At 40.4% G+C, this 19,860-nt stretch overlaps 2 protein-coding genes across 3 annotated transcripts; one reads left to right on the top strand and one right to left on the bottom strand.

The window, feature by feature from the left end:
* Nucleotides 1–310: 310 nt before the first annotated feature.
* On the top strand, nt 311–10,505 carry LOC119738033 (ficolin-1-like). The gene is made up of 5 exons (XM_038212751.1): nt 311–408; nt 982–1,129; nt 4,120–4,393; nt 5,567–5,825; nt 10,397–10,505. Exons 1-5 carry the CDS (start codon nt 311–313, stop codon nt 10,503–10,505), a joined length of 888 nt encoding a protein of 295 aa, XP_038068679.1.
* A 5,091-nt stretch (nt 10,506–15,596) lies between these two features.
* Nucleotides 15,597–19,860, bottom strand: LOC119738240. Of its 2 annotated transcripts, none has more exons than XM_038213033.1 (2): nt 19,353–19,860; nt 15,597–15,744 (listed from the first exon to the last, which is right to left on the bottom strand). In XM_038213033.1, the coding sequence occupies exons 1-2, from the start codon at nt 19,791–19,793 to the stop codon at nt 15,676–15,678; spliced, it is 510 nt and encodes a 169-aa protein (XP_038068961.1). In that variant the 5' UTR covers nt 19,794–19,860; the 3' UTR covers nt 15,597–15,675. The 2 variants fall into 2 exon arrangements, with proteins under 2 accessions (XP_038068961.1, XP_038068962.1); XM_038213034.1 differs by having other exon boundaries at nt 19,526–19,860.

Genomic DNA, 19,860 nt, shown 5'->3' with positions numbered 1-19,860 from the left:
CTAGATATTAGGTGGCGGCTGCCACATGTTATGTGGCGACCGCCAGCCAGATAATTGTACACATTATATTCTCGCGCTTTTTTAAAAAAAAATATATGCATCCCATATTGAATGACACTATCCGTCTTCAGTAATTAAAAGCAATACATTAAGAATCCTTCCACATATGTGTCGTTTAGAACTAAAGGGATTATAAAATTTGATGGATCTACGAGATTAATAAGTAGTGGCCGTGAGCTATTATGTCGCGGCCGCGAGATAAATAAGTCGAGGCCGCGAGTTACCCCTTATGAAAGCGAGGCCAGCTACCATGAAAAAGAAACGCACCACCGTGAAAGAGAAACACACCGCCGTGGAAGAGAAAAAGGTACCTGTCTCTAAGGGCTTCCGTACGCTTCTTTTCACCATGTAGCGATAAACATGTATAATTGGTATAATGCTTCTTGATTTTGTGGGGAATATTTTGTGGTGATTATTTTTAGTACATCATATTAAAGCGCAAATCATTGGCCTTCCAATGATACCAAGTTTATTTCTGTAGCTCGATTTATTCCAAAGGTATACCGCAAGAACTTCAACAGTGTCACGCCAATCTTTGCAAACCTCATTTCGGGGAAAAAATGGCTTTGAAACAGAAATACACATTGCGCCACCAACGGCAGTGATATAACGTTCTTCAGTTTTTCACTTTGGGGGTATTTTTCCCAACAAAAATGTTTAGTGTGAATCTTGGATGTCTTGACTACTCAAAATTACAAAACAACTACTATACGTTTTGACATGATTTTTAAACTATATCCGACTTCAGTCGTCGATTACTCAAAACAAGGTTTTGGGGACCAGTCCTCAATTTGTCTCAGTGGTGTGTCTGATGGTTTAACAGCGTGCTTTCAATTATCATTATTCACCATAATACAGCTTAACGGAATCTGTTGTTTAGATATACATCATAAACAACATTTCGTTCTTTTTTATATCAAGCAATTGGTCCATAACGGAGCCACCTGGAGATTGTCAAGAGATCTTGGATGCTGGTCAGAACACTAGCGGTGTGTATACCATCCAGCACGCATGCCAGAATATGCAGGTCTACTGCCGCATGGAACCGGAGTCGGGGAAAGGATACATAGTGAGTAAAGCTCCTTATTTTATTTCAAAACCATGCTCTATGTCACATGTCAATGTGGTGGATGGATTGTAAAATAAACTCTCAGAGCAAATGGACAATTTAGAAATAGGTTTTTGAGGCCAAGGTTTGTCATAGGAGTTCTGAGATAAGCAATGTAACCACTAAGCAATAGTGGGAAGTCCGAGCCCCAGAGCTCTTACAATGCGCCCGGAAAATGGCACATAATGCGGAGTTTGCATAATGGTCGTTTTGATGAGCGCCCCGATTTGGAAGATGGTCCCCACTCCCCACCAAACACTATTGGATTTTACGGAGGCCAAATGTCCAGGGGAACAAAAATAAAAATATGTCGACATTTCAGCACAGATGTGCTCCCCCCCCCCAAAGATAAAAAATAAAACTAAAGCTATACCTGTTCGATGAACAGGACATAGGCTTTTCCGCAATGTTTTTTTTAATATAAATAAAACGTGTAAAAAAATTCTTTAAAAGAGTACGTCAAATTGTTGTTTAAGACAATTTAGAAAGGTTAATAAATTAATTAAAAATAGTTGATGACGTCATCATGACGTCACTTCGTACTTTATACAATATTAGCAGTATCTACCTACCCACCAATTTTAGGACAATTGGACCTACCCTTATAAGTGTTTTTTTTTCATTCGCATTTTCGATGACGTCATCGTGTTGTCACAACATTTTCATGCAGATTTGTGTGCAGATATCTATTACATAACAAACTAAAACAAAAAGAATTTTGAATTTAGCATGTTGGGTTAGCGATATAAAGTAATAATCTTCAAAACTTCAAAAATCGATGTAAAATCGCACGATGACGTCATGATGACGTCACCTTAATTTTTACCTACAGGGTGAGTCAAAAAAAGCGGAACCCAAACCCCAAAAATTGTTTTTCATATTTAAAAAATTATGTAGCACCAAAAATAATAATGACTGGAAAGCCAATTTCATAAGCTACCTTTGGATGAAAGAAATTGCTAAAATTGGTTAATCCGTTCAAAAAATATTACCATTTAAACACAATGACCCTAAAACCTGTCTCGTCTAAAAAATGCGATTTCAACAATCGTCGTCACAATTGTCTTCAAACATCACCAGCGATGAAATCTTAGTTTGAACGTTAACAATATGCAGCAAAGTCCTTTGAAGGCCCGTCTTTTAAACAAGTAGATTTTATAAATAATATTGTTTGCCTAACCAGGGTTGTTAATCAAAATATCGTGTGCTACAGTTGGTGACAGTTATTGAAACAAGTATTCTGTGTCATTTTCGTTGTTGTTCCAAACAGTCAAAAACACACAATAAATTGATTTTTTTTGGATGAGACAGGTTTTGGGGTCATTGCGTTTAAATGGTAGTATTCTTTGAACGGATTGAGCAATTTCAGTATTTTTTTCATCTAAAAGTAGCTTTTGAAATTGGCTTTCCAGGAATTATTATTTTTGGTGCTACTTATTTTTTCAAATATGAATTACATTTTTTAGGGTTTGTGTTCCGCTGTTTTCGACTCAACCTGTATAACACATCTCGGTCTACCTACATACCGAGTTTAACCCAATCAGAACTACAGTTTTCTCAATAGAAAACTTTGAAAAGTGTACATTCATGATGACGTCACATGCCCCGTGATGACGTCATAGTAACGATACTTGGCACTGCTCATTATTTTATTGTGGTTTTAGTCAGTAGTTTGAAGCCATGCAGTCGTAAAAGTGTTAACTTTTGTAAGCAGAATATAATGTTCAATATAAAAAAGTCGTAAAAAATCTACATTTGACGTCATCGTGACGTTCTTTCTGATTTGTTTACAAGTATTAATATCTACCCACCCACCAAGATTCATGACGATCGGACATTCCCTTATGTGTATTTAATGAAATCGCATTTTGATGACGTCATAACGACGTCACACAATTTTCACACAATTTTCTGTATGTACCTTTTACTTAACAAAGATAATACCAACAGAATTTTGAATTTAGCATATTGCGTTCGTGAGATATGGCTTAAAGGTTAAAAACTTCAAAAATCGATATAAAATAAAACGATGACGTCATGATGACGTCACTTCAATGTTCGTCTATAACACGTCCCGGACTACCTATTTACCGAGTTTCAACCCAATCGGACTAACAGTGCTCTAGATATAGGGTGTTAAAGTTTGAAGTTAACGTCACGTGACCCATGATGACGTCATTGTGACGTCACTCTTCGGTACACAATGTCACTATGGGGTCTTGACATGGGACACGTTTCATTACAATACGACTTTGTTTTAGGTCCAAAATTCCGCGGGGGAACAAAACGTGTACAAAGTCTATGGGATTTTTGGATAGAACAATAAGAAACTAGAGGTTAATGTCTGTTTAATTAACAGAACATATGGCTTTTTCGCATTGTTGATTATTATAATAATAATAATAATAATAGCTTTATTTACAGGTGGTAGCAATGGTAGCCATGCGGTACTCATTATTCTTTTGACGTCACGTGACCTATAATAACGTCATGATGACGTCACCTTTCCATGCCCGAGTTCACAGTGGATTCTGATTCTGTGCCAAGTTTCATTAAGATTGAAGTATGTTCAGGGTAAAAAGTGGGGTCAAGAATGAAACATGTGCAAAGTCAAAAGACAAGAATAAAAAGTAAGAAATAAAGTCAGAACAAAAGCAAAGACTTTTTCGCTGAAGGCAAAAAAGCCAAAAAAAAGAAATAGGGAAAAAAAAGAGAACAGAAACATTGCGCTTTCAATCGGAAAAGCAAAAAGAAATATGAAAAAATCAGAACAGAAGCAATGCTTTTCCGCTTTCAAGCGGAAAAGCGAATAGAGAAACAAAAATGTTGGATACACTGCTGCCTCCACTGAAGATACCTTCTACTTTGCAAGTGCCCCTGTTTGGTGATGACCCCAATTTGAAAACTGTTCCGCCGCCGCTTATTACCCTTGTGTGTATCTTTTCTCACAGGTTTTTCAGAGACGCCTGGACGGCTCGGTGAGCTTCAATCGAACCTGGCAGGAGTACTTCGAGGGATTCGGGAATCTGACCGGAGAGTTCTGGCTGGGCAACCAGAAGCTGCATAGTCTGACTCATAACTTGGGATGGGAGCTGGTCATTACTCTGAGGGCGTTCGATGGGGATGAAGCCCGTGTTCGTTATAGGTACTTCAAGATGCAGCTATCATCTGAGCGCAAGTACCAGCTCTCTGTTGGTGGCTTTAATGCGGAGAGTGGAGATGCAGGTACATAATACCCTTTTGCTTTCCGTACTTTTCCTTTGGGACCTCTCTTCTTGCACAGTTGTCTACGAGAAAATTATGACTTTACTGCGCTATTCTCATCTATTTGTAGCGGTATGTGATTTATCAGATGTAATAGTCCCATATATGATTGTATTAATAATATTGTGGATATTGGATTCATGACTGCAATGTTGTTACGTATAATAGACACATTTTGAGAGTTTATCGTGCATGATAACATTGCAGTATTTGATGTGGCCCGTCTCGCATGCGCGTTAGTTCTCTCTCTCTCCTTCTCCACGTTGTTTTTGGACTAAAGTTGAGAAAGTTCAAGCTCGACGTTTGCGTTATTGAGAAGTTTTTTTTACATCCAAGATCGTCGTTCGTGAATGTCACCTGTCCGCATTTGACTCAGGTTGTACCATTGCCATGGGGTCCGCTGGTCCGTTAGCATTGCGGACGTTGAAAGTTAGAGAGGGCAGTGCATATTAAGTGTTATTAAGATTTCTACGAAGATTGATACTGAAGGTTCTACATAGATATGTATCGAGTTTTGAATCATCTCAGGATTTAAACTCAGGGTTATTTTTAATTATCTTATATTGTCTGTGCCAGGATCCAATTTGTATCTCGATACTATTTTAAGTGATAATTTGATCATTTATATTTGAACATCGAGGGATGTCCACACATATCTGATTAATTACCAATACATCAATTGTGAGCTGCAATATTGTAGTCACTGGATCACTTTATTTGGAACCTACTGTCAATAAATCATCAGGGTACACACCGTACCCCAGTTTTTAATCACACGCTCAAACTTCCGCAGGGAGCGCACAACTCAGCGTGCCCTTTCATTATAACAAAGAAAAAGACTGATACAAAAACATATTTACTGATTGTTTGCATATGTAGGCGATAATATGTTTCTGCCCCCACCCCAAATAAATGCTTCCTTCGGCTGCTTACCCATTAACATAATACACAAATTGACATGCAATGAAAATATGTTAAATTAGTGGCGTAACAAAATCGAAAACCCACCAACCGGGCTACAGGCAGCGTTGTAAGTAGTCTGGATCCCTTCCTGCAAATGCGTGCAGGATTCGCCATCCATTAATATACTTACACAAGGTCTGATGACGATACTTTCTTTCTGATTGCACACAGGTGATTCACTCCACGGTCATAATTTTTGGTACTTCTCAACTTCAGACAAAGACTATGACCTCGACGGGGAAAACTGCGCTGAGAAATTCCACGGAGGCTGGTGGTACAGCTACTGCGGTAGCGACAACTTCAAGAGCAACCTGAACGGCTTGTACTACAACAACGCAACAGTTGGTGATTACATGGGGATACAGTGGGTTACATGGAAGGGTAAACAGGTCTCTCTGAAAGGGTGTGAAATGATGGCACGACCCGAATGGTAAGCGTAGCCGTGAGGGAAGGGATTCATATTGACAGACAACAGTGAAACCGGGGGAATAGAGGGTCGCAAGCATTTGTATTTCTGCAAATAAAATAACATAATTCCGAAGGTTGATGCAGGGGGAGGGGGGGGGTTGCGGTATGGAAAGCAAGAAACAAATATAAAATCTTTCCAGCAGCAGCAATGAGAGTGATACAGTCGACTCGCGTTAATACGATCACGGCTAAGACGAGATTTCGGTTAAGACGAGCATATTTCGCCAGTCCCAACCAAAGTGTGCATGTTACCATTACGGAAAAAAGGCCTAATACGAGCTTGCAATTGGGTGATACGAATTAAAGACGAGCACTTTGGTTAATCTGGTAAGTGCACATATATTGTTATCTGTCTGTTTCCACGCGCATTTGGGAAAAACAACTGGTAAATCAAGGAACCTATTCAGTTTTAATTGCCATCGTTCTTTTGGGTCTGTTCTCTGAGTGGGTGCACCGCTTTGACAAGAAATTCACTCGGCAACGGCGCAAGATCTTGCTTTTCGTTGACGATCCATTTCACGAAACTTGCGATGTGTTGAACGCGTTGTATGTTCCTTGACCGGCGTAAAACACGTCGCATGTTCCGACGTGTCTAGTGGTCATCACAAAATGTCCTACAAGTGTCCTATTGTTAGCCAGTTTTATGCCATAAACATTACAAAAACGAGATTATAATACCGAGAGAATATGTGTGTAAGTTAAACATCGAACATTCACTGAATAATTATGAATTAGCCTAGAATATTGACATTTTAGAGAAAACATTTCGTTTTAAAAACGTTGCAAGAGGAGATCTGACGACCCTTTGTTGAACATCAGAGGACTTTTTACTGTACTCTGACAAAAAAATAAAACAGTCACTGCGTTGTGCTATAAATACACCTACGCGTCGCACTTACGACTTGTTTTGTGAAATAAATCGCAGGACACGTCACAGCTGCGACGCGTCTGACGCATCGCTGCACTGCGATACATCGTAGGTTACGAAAAGTTTCATTAATTCGGTTGCAAAGTCGTAAACTATAATAATTAATAGCTGACAACGCTTAACAGGTTATTTGAAGTTGTTAATAATAGTAGTAATAATAATAACTCTTTTCGCAGCAATAGGGTGACTTTCCCATAGACTTGTGCACAAACCTAAACTGTCACCTAACCCAAGTTCACCTTATGTTTTTTCCACGAAATTTAGTATTTATACTAATTGGACCATGAGGAATCGATCTATATGGTTAGCGACAGCAAAATTCCTTGTCCTAAGGGTCGTTTTCATTAAAGGGCGACAGTTATTTTGTCGCCTCAATAAGGTTTATCGCCCTATTGTGGACGGAGTTCGCAAAACCTGTCGCCCTATTACAGTGATAGTAGTAATACTGCTTTAACATACTTTTCGTTTAGTGTTTTCTCGATTACATTTATAATATATGATAATTAATTCACATTATATGGTATCCGACTCATCAAATCGCGTCACATGATGACTCACATGAGATACTTTGGAGAAACAAGCTCTTTGAAATCTTGCACAATGGAAATAATTTGCAAATGTCAACGGGTTCAATTTCTAAATTCACTCAATGTTTAACTGAGTGATCTTTACAATAAACGTGCTCTCATATCAATCACGTGGGCCCTGCTACGGCCATCATTTGAAACGGATGAGTAAAAATATCAACCCAAAATATTGTAGTTTTTAGGAAAGTATTAAATGTTATTTGATATTGTGAATAATAGTGTTGCTGGAAATTGTACGGCATAATGGAAAGCGTTTTCATTTTTCATAGTAACTACTCTAAATGTGATCAGAACCAATAATAACAGTATGACGTTGTCGGAGTTATTTTTGAGTAAACTGGTATTAAACAAATACTTTCAGCGTTGCTAGCCACCTTATTAGCACTGTGATGATGAGATTATATCAAAATGAAGCGCTGCAGTTTTTTGCTTTCTGATGGAGAAACTAAAATGTAGGGGGAAAAAACTCCAGTCGTCTCTTTTTTTTGGATGTGGTTACAATAAATGTAATCTAATTATGAAATCATCAATGGTCAGAACTTGTATTTTGTAGCAATGTATGAAATGTTATTGGATATTGTGAAATAATATTAATAAATACCTTGGAGAGTTGATGGTTTCTGATTGGTCGAGACTCGATCACGTGGCCGGTCATTAACGGTGATAATGGACCGGCTTCAAAGATCAAGCGAATAAATGGCCCCTGAACCAGCATTGATCAAGCCCCGTTCAGCCCCATGCAAGCCAGTGATTGGTCAAAATATAGTAACAGTCCTGCGGTAACTTTTAACAATTGAGCACTGCACATGCGCTCAACCCCCATCGCGTGAGACTGACGCGCGCGTACGCAACACAGTTGCTAGGGATGCGTGCGTGCGCGCGCGTAAGGAAGTTTTGAAACGACATCGTACAGCAGTTCAGTATATACAAAATCACAAAATTGGAGCATTTTAACTGTTTATTTCGTTATAAAGGTATTTATTAATGGGAATAACAGTGTGAGGATCCGGTCTTCACTGCGTGATAATGACCGGGTGTGGGGGTGACCGCTGTTAATGGTGTGGGGGTGACCGCTGTTAATGGACCTCGACTTCGTCTCGGTCCATTAACAGCAGTCACCCCCACACCCGGTCATTATCACGCAGTGAAGACCGGCTCCTCACACTGTTATTCCCTTAGTATTGGTGGTGATCAAACAATTAGTAGACATCATATTTGATATACTCATGGTATAATATAAATGTTGCATGTTCCATTTGCATTGATGTGATCAGAACCAATAAAATGAGCTATCCAAAGTTAATTTTGATCTCTAACCCTTTACAGAAATTTTACACTTTTAAAATAGTTACATGCTTGTTTTACCTTCATTATAATTATGACAATTATGTCAAGCTGTGAAGACGAATAGCTACGTAATATGCCGTCTCTTTACCTATAAAAACTAAAAATTGTGACTAATTGGTCAGAAGACTCATTTGTTTTTGGATCTGGTCGCATTTGTATGTATTCTAACCTCTTTATTAAACAATGTGTTGAGTTGTGTCAGTAATCATTTTTATTAAACGCAATCGAAAAGAAAACAATGTATTAGGAATCAACGTCAATTTGCATGCTGTGCGCCACAAAATAAGGAGGATACATGACATGATTTTATTTATTTTTTTTGTCTTGCATATTACGGTCGATGCAATTCTTACATTCTCTCATGACAGTTATGGACGGTCAGTTAGTCAATGAAACAAAAATCATAAGCTTCAAATAACCAAATTAGGATGTAGCCGATAGCTGATATATCATGCCGATTTTTTTCCATTGCGTTTACAAACTCCTGTTCTGTCTTGTTTGACATTTCTACCTTTCCCAGCATTTCTCCTCGTGAAAATGTGAACGTGTCCTTGTATGCCGATCACATATGTTGTATAAAAACAGGGTTTGAAAACAATGTGAATGTATTAATTTTGATGAAATGGTGAAACAAAAATGAAAGAAAATAGTTACGTTTTGCGACAGCGCAAAGGATACGGATGTAAAAGTCTATAGAGAAGACGGGGCTCCCTTCAATGGACAAACGATCGTTCACTCTGTTGTTCAAAGGATCTACGTCATAATGGAATATCTGAACAATAACTAGCACAATGCTTTGGCCATTGAAGGGGGCCTCCGTGATTGAAGTGCCAGCGGGCCCGGATGCGATTTTTTTTTCCAAACGACATCCGCTTCCCATCTTCTGATTGGTCCATTTACGTACATACTAATGCCGTGTTATCCACAACACAAACCCAAGATAGGCTTTACGCCTTGTGAGAAATGTTCCTTTCTCACTTAAGTTATTTAAAAGGTGAAATGAGAAGTGAAAAACGCTCACTGAGATTCGAACTCGGATTACCCGATTAGAGGTCAGGACTACTTCCAACCAGTCCACGAATCAGCTGTCAATCGTGGGTGAATTAAACATCATTATTCCTTGTTATATAACTTATTCTCCAAAGCCCTGGAAATCACGAATATGCATAACGCAGAAAGAGCGCCGGGGAAAAAATTCGCGGCCCCGATTTATTAATGTTATTATTATTAATCGCTTCTGGTAATGAAACCAAGGATTCCTCACAAGCGCCCTAGGCACTGTAGCTCGCAAGCCTGAACAGCTTACCCAAACCCTTGCAAAAGGTTGATCAGCCCTCCACTGGCATCTTGTAGGTGCAATTCTTGGAAGAATGGGACCATGATTCCTACCTCCAATGTGCGAATATGTGATTAAATTTTTACATGAGACCTCAGGCAGCCAATATACGTATTAAACTATATATTAATATATTTGCCTTTTGATCGATTAATGTTAGTGCATGGAATTCAATAAATGTAATCGATGTTTAGAAATAGACACTTCTCTCGCTTGTGATGGTTATATTCTGTTATATCATGATTTCTTTATTTCCAACAAAACCTTCATAAAAGAAGAAGATAAAAAATTACAATAAATACATATAATTATATACACAATGTGTTCACAAACAGGATAACCCCGACACTCAAGGACGACCCCAAGATAATCCAGACAACGTCAGAAATTAAAGATTGTCAAAACTACCTGAGCAGTCCGCCAAGAGTGCCAAGATCATCATAATCAAGAAATTGGTTATGATACAAAACTGTCTTGACTCTATCACAAATACCATGGCTGATACAGGCTACATTCTAAATGGTAGAAATGTATTTCCGTCTGAATGATGGACTAACAATGCCATTTAGTAGTGAGAAATCATCATGCATGCTAAAACTGTTTTTTATTCTGTCAATTAAAGTGTTCTTGTATGCAAAACAATCATTGGCTTCAGAATTCAGGAGGTAAGCATAGCAATACCTTGCTTTTGAAGTGTTGTAAAAAATCTGACAAACCAAATTAAGTTGAAATGTGGACAAAATATCATTGATCATACATACATTCAAACCATGTAAGAGAGGCGTAGTTTCACAGTACTTATGAAGACCCATGGTAGCTTTTACAAGCTTTCCCTGTGTTTTTTCTTTCAAGATTTTGAAAAGATATGGCATTGAAATTCACACACTGACACCCGTATAAAAGAACAGGCGTCAGAGCTGTGTTCCACACATGAATCTTGACACCGGTTGAACTGCCGTCCTTTCACATGCCAATACATTGGCATTTGAGAGAAGGTTTTTGACATTTCTTTAATATGCTCCTTCAATAATGTAGATTGCTTCGTTGTTTCGAAATTACTACGAACAATATTTTTAATCGTGGGTTTGAACCGCAAAGTACGCAAAGTAAGAGTCTGAAATAGAAACGAACCGAAAGAGTGGGGAGGACGCTGAAGGGCAATATGTAAGGGTAATGACCAGCCTGGCAGCACATGCACGATGTCGCCGTATGGTCTGACGAAACCTTTTTTTTTCGGATGTTTCTCTTGACTATCCAAACTATTATGAGTTGGAAATTAGTTGCAAATTGAAACATATTTTATTCTTCACCCAATAGAAATATTCCTTCTATTGTATGCCAATTTACTTTCCAGTCTTGTCACTTCAACTCAAAAAGTTCCCCTTTTTGACATGTGAAATAATAGCTGCACCCGCACACATTTTATGAAGCCTAACCAAATCAACATTTATCTTCATATTGCAATGATACTATCCGTTCCACGTGTTGTATTGGGTAAACCTGACTGATTATTTAGAGTTGGTGTTTCGATATCCAAAAAATATTATATTTTCTCAAGAAAACTTTGGGGAAAAAAGTGCATTCTGGTGCAATGTCAAACAAACTGCGTTAAGTTAAGAGCAGTGCCTCAGAAAATACACTCGTTAGCTGCCAGAATTCAACCGGCCGTTGTAGTTTCTATTCCAAACATTAATGTTTGTTATTATGAAGCTCTTCTGGTTTGAGAATAATTGAGTTTAATGTATTTCCCGAGTGACTACTAAATCGACCTTTGAAAAAGAATAATTCAGTTTTAAATCAGTTTGAAACCTTTTAAATTGACCCTTAAAAAAGAATAATTCAGTTTAATATACTTCCCTGACTGACTACTAAATCGACCTTTGAAAAAGAGCGAAACAAAGTTAGATTCAGTCGATCGATTCACGAATTCATTTTTCATGGCGACAAAGCCCGCACAAACCAACTTGACTTCGTCATCTGCGTCATATCACCCTGGGAATGGAAAACATTTGAAACGAATAAAAACAAAACATCTGAGTCCTTTCTTGCTCAGTTCACTTAGCGCAGTGCCGCACTGAGCGGCGGATATCGAGGATTTCGTCACCAACGCTTTCTGGTACCAAGGAACCATCACTGTTTGTTCTCTCAACCAACCACAAGGCTGAGAGATTTACCCTAGCAACGGGGACAGATGTGGCGGAAAAGAGGTGCAAAAAAACGAGGTAAGTGTAGCTGGCTTTAATTGCTTTTCAATGCTCATGTTTTTGAGACGATTGACAGATAGACGAACCGCGTTGACCATTTACCTCAGGCTGACACAGGTCGCTTCTGACAAACTCTACCGATATCAAGACCCAAGACTCAAGATGTCGGAGGAAAAATAATGTCTGATGTCGATGCTCACGTACCGCCGACTTCCCTTCTGCAAATTGTGACTTGAGACAAAAGAATGTGCGCAATTTAGCAGATTTGTTCCTGTTTGTGACGCAGCATGCACTTGAAGCAGGACTGCATTAGAAAGGCTGCTTGTTATGTTTATCTTCCGCTTTTTGATTCCGCTCTGATTTATTTGAAATGAAATCGCATAAAAAATACATTTTCACTGTGTATTAGGTAATTAATAGAAACAAGTTAGGCATCGTAGCAGAACGATCTAGCAGCTCTTTATGAAAAACCAAATGACGTTTGGTAGTAGATCTAGCATAGCAAAAACTAACGAAATAAAAAACAGGAAAATCAATGCTCTTGCTCCAGTGACAGGAATAAGGCTTAAATAATTTAAGAACAAGCTTGAAATACGGAACAATCCCGCTTTAATGAATAAAAGAAGAGCAACAGAAAATGATTTTGTAAAACATTTCTAAAACAACCATAAAAAACAACTTCAACAATTAGAACAATAACACATCCCCATAAAAACTACCATCATTCCACTTGATTCGTCTAAAAGAAGATACCATTTACAGTTGGCAGAATAGTGCTGAAACGGGCTCGGAACATAGACGACCGCCATTTAAGAATGACTTAAAGAAATTGATTATGGACATTGTATATGTCGTTACCGTTTTCAAGAAGGGACGGGCATGTCCACTATCAACATACATTATTTTGTTATGCGAATATCTACAAAGTGTCAACTTCACTTTACGACTATCATCAAGTATAAGCTGACTTGATGGAAATTATGCTTGAAAAAATTTTGCCTCATTGTCTTTTTTTCATTTACACCCTGACTGGGAATGTTTCTTTCACAAGGAGCAACATATATCGCATCATCAAAATACTGTTCTAGAACTTCCTGTACCATATTCCTTGACTGATGAGGAGTAGTGTATCTTGCAATGGCACATGTATTCACGACCATAATGTCCGTTAGGTCGATTACGTCCGACAACAGAATTTGACGAGCAATGGCCGATTATGTCCGACCCATTAAGTCCGACAGCCGATTATGTCCGACCCATTGTGTTCGATGGCCGATAATGTCCGACCCATTATGTCCGACAGCGCTTATGTCAGACCCATTATGTCCGACGGCCGATTATGTCCAACCCATTAAGTCCGACGGCCGATTATGTCCGATCCATTGTGACCGACGGCCGATTATGTCCGACCCATTAAGTCCAACAGCTATTATATGCAAACCATTATGTCCGACGGCCGATTATGTCCGACCCATCGTGTCCGACAGCCGATTACGTCCGACCCAATGGAAAGCCATCTTCTAAGCTAATATAGATGAACAAGTACTGAAATTGCTCAATCCGTTCAAAGAATATCACCATTTAAACACAATCACCCTAAAACCTATATCGTCCGAAAAGAAAAAAAATCATTGTGTGTTTCACTGTTTTAACTGTTTGGAACAAAATAGAAACTGACACAGAATACTTGTTTCAACAACTGTCACCAACTGGAGTACACAATGTCTTTATTAACAACCCTGTTTAGGCAAACGATATGATTTACAAATTCTACTTTTTTTGAAGGACTGGCCTTCAAAGGGATTCTATTGAATATTTTTTTAACATTTAAACTGGTGATGTTTGACGATAATTGCGACGACGATTCTGGAAATCGCAGACAGGTTTAGGGTAATTGTGTTGTAATGGTGATATTTTCTGAACAGATTAACCAATTTCAGTATTTTTTTTCATCTAAAAGTAACTTTTGAAATAGGCTTTCCAGTCATTATTATTTTTGCTGCTACAGATTTTTTTTAAATATGAAATATAATTGTGGGGGTTTGAGTTCCGCTTTTTTGACTCACCGTGTATGCGAATGACGCAGTTGCCAAGAGTCAAGTAGCTTCATTTTAAAAGGCTGTGGATTTTCTTATCATAGGACCACGGTCCATTTAAAGATTAATCCATTCAGGACTGAGGTAATCTTCATTTGCTAGAGAATGACTTGCCGCTGGCCCTATCCTCCTCCATTTGTAGTTACTATTTTTGGCGCAATTTTTCCCGAAAATCAGCACTAATGTTGGTTGACACTATGGCCAGTACATTCACTTGATATGATTGGCATTTCAGTAGAAACCATAAGCTCTGGCAGGATCTTATACATGTCAATTGGTGGTCGAGGTTTATGTTTGTCTGTCCTTAAAAATGTATACACAAAAAAGGACCCTTAATTAAAAACAAATGGAATAAATAAATATCAATCGAAAAATAAAATAATTGAAATATTTAAACATTGTACATAACAGTTTGGAAAGTTGCCAAATATTTGCAGCAGCGTTATATTCACGCGGTATTTTTCACAAATCGATATAAATTAAGGCATAGGCCTATATACAAAGTAGGGATTTCCTCAATATGTGACATCGGCTTCGCATTTTTGGACGTCGCATTTTCAAGGGCAAAAGAATAAACTTTTGGGGGCCCCAAAATGTGCAGGTTGGTTTAGGTCTCGGGACCCGCTTAATGTTAGATTTTAGATGCTCTGTGGTGCAAGTTGAGGCAGTTTCTTATCACTTTACCCACGTTTTTTTCGAGCAAAAGATGGTGGTGTATGCAGTGGCTGCCTTTTTTGCGACATCATTAACAATTTCCAGGTTTTACCGGACAAACCAAGCAGCGCGTCATGTGCGGGGAGTCGTCGAAGCGATCATATACTACAGTGCGTCTCAATCACGCCTCCTCTACCTGGACTTTAAAATAAAATATGGACATTCGCTGTAGAAAGCTATGTGCATATCCAACGTCCAATACCCAAATAAAATGTGGACATTCGCAGTACAAACAAACTTAATTGCATTTCCAATGTTTGTGGGTTAATACACAATCATTGGAACTGAGCATTGCGTATTGATAGAGTTGTCGGCGAGTTTCACGGCAGGGAGCTTTTCAATCAAGCCTCCACCAGCACCTCCAAAAATGTTGACATTAGATGTAGTACAATTCCCCAATTATGTAAAGTACTTACCTGCAATATAATTGGAATTATATGAGACAATGGAGGAGAGACTCACCCTGTAGATTGTTTCTCGTATTGCAATCTGATCCACCCTTAGAAGCTAATAGAACATACCTCATTAGCATAACAAAAGGCCCTTCCCCGGCGTGGTAGTGAAGCTGCGTTCTCCCAGGGTATCTGTGTCTTTTTGAAGCTAGTAGTAAGGTAACGGTAGTAAGGTAAACCTCATCGGAAACCAACCAGAATTACTCGGGCGGGTTATCTGCAGTAAGAAAATGAAGAAAAAGGGAGGGAGGTTGAGTCTCTCCTCCATTGTCTCATATAATTCCAATTATATTGCAGGTAAGTACTTTACATAATTGGGGAATTATATTTCGCCAACTCCGGAGAGACTCACCCTGTAGACTTTAAAGCTGCTGTGTTGCCGATGACAGCACAGCACCTCCAAAGTCTGACAGAGGGAGGTGTCTGTGGTAGAAATTGGCAAAGGTAGAGGCTGATGACCAGTCTGCTGTTTTTAAAATTTCACTTGTGGAGACCCCAGCTCGAGCTGCGGCTGAAGTACTTGCACTTCTTGTTGAGTGGGCCTGAAACTGTGATGTATCAATGCCAGACTGAGACATTAAGTCTTTCAACCATCTAGAAATTGTTGAGGGGACCACTGGATGGAATGGCTTTGAATGGGAGAGGAAAAGCTGGGTCATCCTAGAAGAACCAGTACCTCTGTGATGTTGGGTTCTCTGAAGATACTCTTCTAAAGAACGAACTGGGCAGAGATTTCTGACCGGCTGGAACTTGGAAATCTCAATTTGATGGAAGGGCTTACTGACAGAAACACACCTCGATGGCTTGACAAGGAGAAAACGGTATTTTCCATCAGATGATCGAGTCATGTTATCGACATCAATAGCTGTCAAGGAAGCTCGGCGACTGGCAGTTACAAGTGCAAGCAGCATGGCTAACTTGAGGGTTAACTGCCTCAAGGACAAACGGCGATTGTCGGGGAGAGACTTGATGAATCTAAGGACCTTCCCAACGTCCCATGTGCTGTTGTACTTCGGTCTTGGAGGGCGAAGTCCAAAAATACCTTTAAAGAAACGTTTCACTAAACGATGTTGACCCATAGGCAAATTATCAATTAAGCAGTGAGCTGATGAAATCGCAGAACGATAGCCATTAATGGTTCTGTAGGACAGACCTTCGTCAAACAACTGCTGAAGAAACTCTAAGAAATCAGCTACAGGGGTGTGAACTGGATCAAGTTTCCTCTGTAAACACCAGCTTGCCCACCTTCTCCATGCTGAGTTATACTGGGCATTGGACTGTGGTCTCCAAGAAGCAAGGATTGTGGCTGACACCGTCTGTGAAAGTCCCTCTGAAGAGAGATTTGCCCTGATAACTTCCATGCGGCCAGTTGGAGGTGGCCTATCAGTGGATGAACTTGTGACCGATTGTGGGGAAGCTGAAGGAGATCTGTTCTCCGTGGGAGGAGCAGTGGCACGTCTATTGCTAGTTCCAGCAGCATGGGGTACCAAGCTTGAGTCTTCCATACTGGAGCGACAAGAACAACTGTAGCTTCCTCTCTGCGGATCTTTTGAAGGATTCTCAGAAGAAGTGAAAACGGAGGAAAAGCGTAGCCGTTTACATCCTTCCAGTTTAGAAGAGCATTGACCCTCCAAGCCATGGGGTCTGGCTGCCATGAAACGAACGTTTCTAGTTGTGTATTCAGGCGAGACGCAAAGAGGTCTACCGATGGGACAAAATGTAGGGCATCCATGATGCTGCGGAAGACTTCTGGGAGGAGTTGCCATTCCGCCCGATCGTCGAACACTCGTGACATCCTGTCTGCTGTGATGTTCTGGGACCCCGGTATATGTTGAGCTGCTAGAGTGATGTTTCTCTTGAGACACCATACCCAGATCTTGACAGCTAGTCGAGACATTGGAACCGAGTGAGTCCCTCCTTGGTGGTTGATATATGCAATGGCTGTTGAACTGTCCATCTGAAGAAGAACATGGATGTCCCGCCTCTCTGCGAGGAGAGATCGGATGGCATACCAAACTGCTAACAGTTCGAGGTAGTTGATATGATGTTGTTGTTCTAGAGTTGTCCAACGGCCGCCTATCGTGGAGTGAAGACAAGCTCCCCATCCCGACATAGAAGCGTCCGTTTGAAGGGTCAAATCTGGCGTCGGATGAAGAAAATGCCGACCGTTCCATGCATGCAGACATTGCACCCATGTTCGCAGCTCCTCCAGGGAAGCTTGTGAAAGGGTGACAGCTGATTCGTAACTGTTCTCCCTGCGGAGGGCGGAGATTTTGTCCTCCTGAAGACTGCGGTAGAAGATCTGGGCTTGAAAAACTGCCAGAATTGTGGACGATAACCTGCCGATGAGGCTTGAGAGTTGTCGAACTGTGACAGTTTGCGCCTCCAAAATCTCTTGGCAGTGGCTGATTATCTTTACGATCTTCTCCTGGTTCAGAGAGAGAGTCATGGATGAAGAGTCGATAAGAAAACCAAGGTATGTTAAATTCTGAGTAGGGACAAGAATGGATTTCTCTATGTTGATAATGAAACCCAAATCTTGAAGGAGACTGGTTGCCACTTGAGTATTTGTCACACATCCCTCGTAGGAAGACTCGAGGATAAGGATATCATCCAGGTAAAAAATACAACGAATACCACGTTGTCTGAGGTGGAAGACAAGTGGTTTAAGTATCTTAGTAAAGGTACGGGGCGCACTACACAATCCGAAAGGAAGACAAGTAAACTCATAAATGACCTTGTTCCAGAAAAAACGGAGATATTTCCTATGCTCAGAATTAATAGGAACTGAAAAATAAGCATCCTTCAGGTCTATTTTACACATCCAATCCCCCTGCACTAAGAGATCTTTCACTGAAGAAATGTTTTCCATCTTGAAATGATGGTACGAGATAAACCTATTCAAAGGTCTTAAATTAATCACTGGACGGAGATCCCCAGAAGACTTAGGAACCATGAACAAAGTAGAAATAAATTGTCCCTGAACGGGTTGAACTTCTGAAACTGCACCTTTATCGAGCATCTTCTGTATCTCGAGGTTAAAAATTGAAGCGTGTTCCTCGGACTGAGCCCGGGTCACAGGAACAAAAGACTGAACCGGCGTAGATGTGAAACTGATACAGTAACCATCCACGGCTTGAAGAACCCAAGGGTCATGAGTCAACTTCAACCAGTTGTGAGAAAAATATTTCAAACGACCAGCAGGGGGTACAGAAAATGCTGGAGAGGCACCAGTGATGGGCATAAACAGCTGGGCATCTAGTTTTTTGAACTAGACTTATCTGTAGTGGCGTAGGCCGTCTTGGGATTTCGCGATCTTGGGAAATCCTTGAACTGTTGGTAATTCCTACCTGGGAAGCGATTGTAGGCACCCCGTGATGGGCGACGCCCTCTGAACGACCTGGAGGCCAGTTGATAAGGCGTGAAACGTCTATCCTTAGAAGGGTTAGACTGCTGAGATTTTCCGCCTGTGCCCGTGACTTTGGAGGCCAATTTGTTGACCTTTTCTGTCTCCTCAATGTCTTTCATCAAGGATTATCCGAAGAGTTCACCTAACGAAGGAGGGTTCTTCTTGAGGACATCAAACTTGCGGTCGACAATGTCATCAAATGCATGTTGTCTCGCCAAGGCGAGCCCTTGACTGCCAGAGCCGAGTAAAATAATGGCCGACGAAAGATGATCCTGGACGAGTTCTTTAGGAACTTCATTGGGGCACTCATCATCTGTAACTGCGTCAAAAAGGCGTAGCAAGGGTTTGACTGCCTCGAGGATATGAGTATGGGAAGCTCTTAACTTCTCATCACTGTTAATGGTTGAGGAATTTACCTGTTTGAACACCTTCTTCAAACCAGACGGAAGTTCCGGGGCGGAAAAGAATTTTCCCTGGCCCGACGGGACGTTGTACGGTGAAATTTCCTCTTTATAATCGTCGGAGGACAACTTGTGGGTTCTCAGTTCCTCCCACCATGAAATCACCTTCTCTGAGATAGGATTTATACCTGTGTCTTTCTTGTGAGGAAGGCGAAAGGGCTCTCTACCGGCAGTAGAAACTGCGGAAAAGGAGGACTCAGACTCGTCGTCACTAACGTTGACTATTTCAAGATGGCCGCCGTCATCAGCCGCAGCAGCAGGAGGGCGCTGTGCATGTGAGCCAGGGGCCGTCAGAGTTGGAGCGCTAGCGGGAGGATGCTCCGAGAGACCGCTGTAAATCGGCTGCGGAAAATACTGGACAGGGATGCCCCACTGATTGAATAAACCAGCAGGCATCGTTGATGGGCCAGGGCCACCAGGGGTTCCCCAGGGAGCTGATGGTGGCTGAGGGTACCAGTAGCCC

This window comes from Patiria miniata, unplaced genomic scaffold (assembly GCF_015706575.1).
Source record: "Patiria miniata isolate m_02_andy unplaced genomic scaffold, ASM1570657v1 HiC_scaffold_3, whole genome shotgun sequence".
Lineage (NCBI taxonomy): Eukaryota > Metazoa > Echinodermata > Asteroidea > Valvatida > Asterinidae > Patiria > Patiria miniata.
This window is presented reverse-complemented; position numbering and strand designations above follow the sequence as displayed.

What these genes read in the sequence shown, in the direction of transcription:
- LOC119738033 (XM_038212751.1), top strand. Translation starts at nt 311, where the DNA reads ATGAAAAAGAAACGCACCACCGTGAAAGAGAAACACACCGCCGTGGAA. An exon ending in TGCGGAGAGTGGAGATGCAG is followed by an intron (nt 4,394 to 5,566) that starts GTACATAATACC and finishes GATTGCACACAG; the next exon opens with GTGATTCACTCCACGGTCAT. An exon ending in ATGATGGCACGACCCGAATG is followed by an intron (nt 5,826 to 10,396) that starts GTAAGCGTAGCC and finishes GTTCACAAACAG; the next exon opens with GATAACCCCGACACTCAAGG.
- LOC119738240 (XM_038213033.1), bottom strand. Translation starts at nt 19,793, where the DNA reads ATGCCTGCTGGTTTATTCAATCAGTGGGGCATCCCTGTCCAGTATTTT. An exon ending in TGAAGAAGGTGTTCAAACAG is followed by an intron (nt 15,745 to 19,352) that starts GTAAATTCCTCA and finishes TTCTTACTGCAG; the next exon opens with ATAACCCGCCCGAGTAATTC.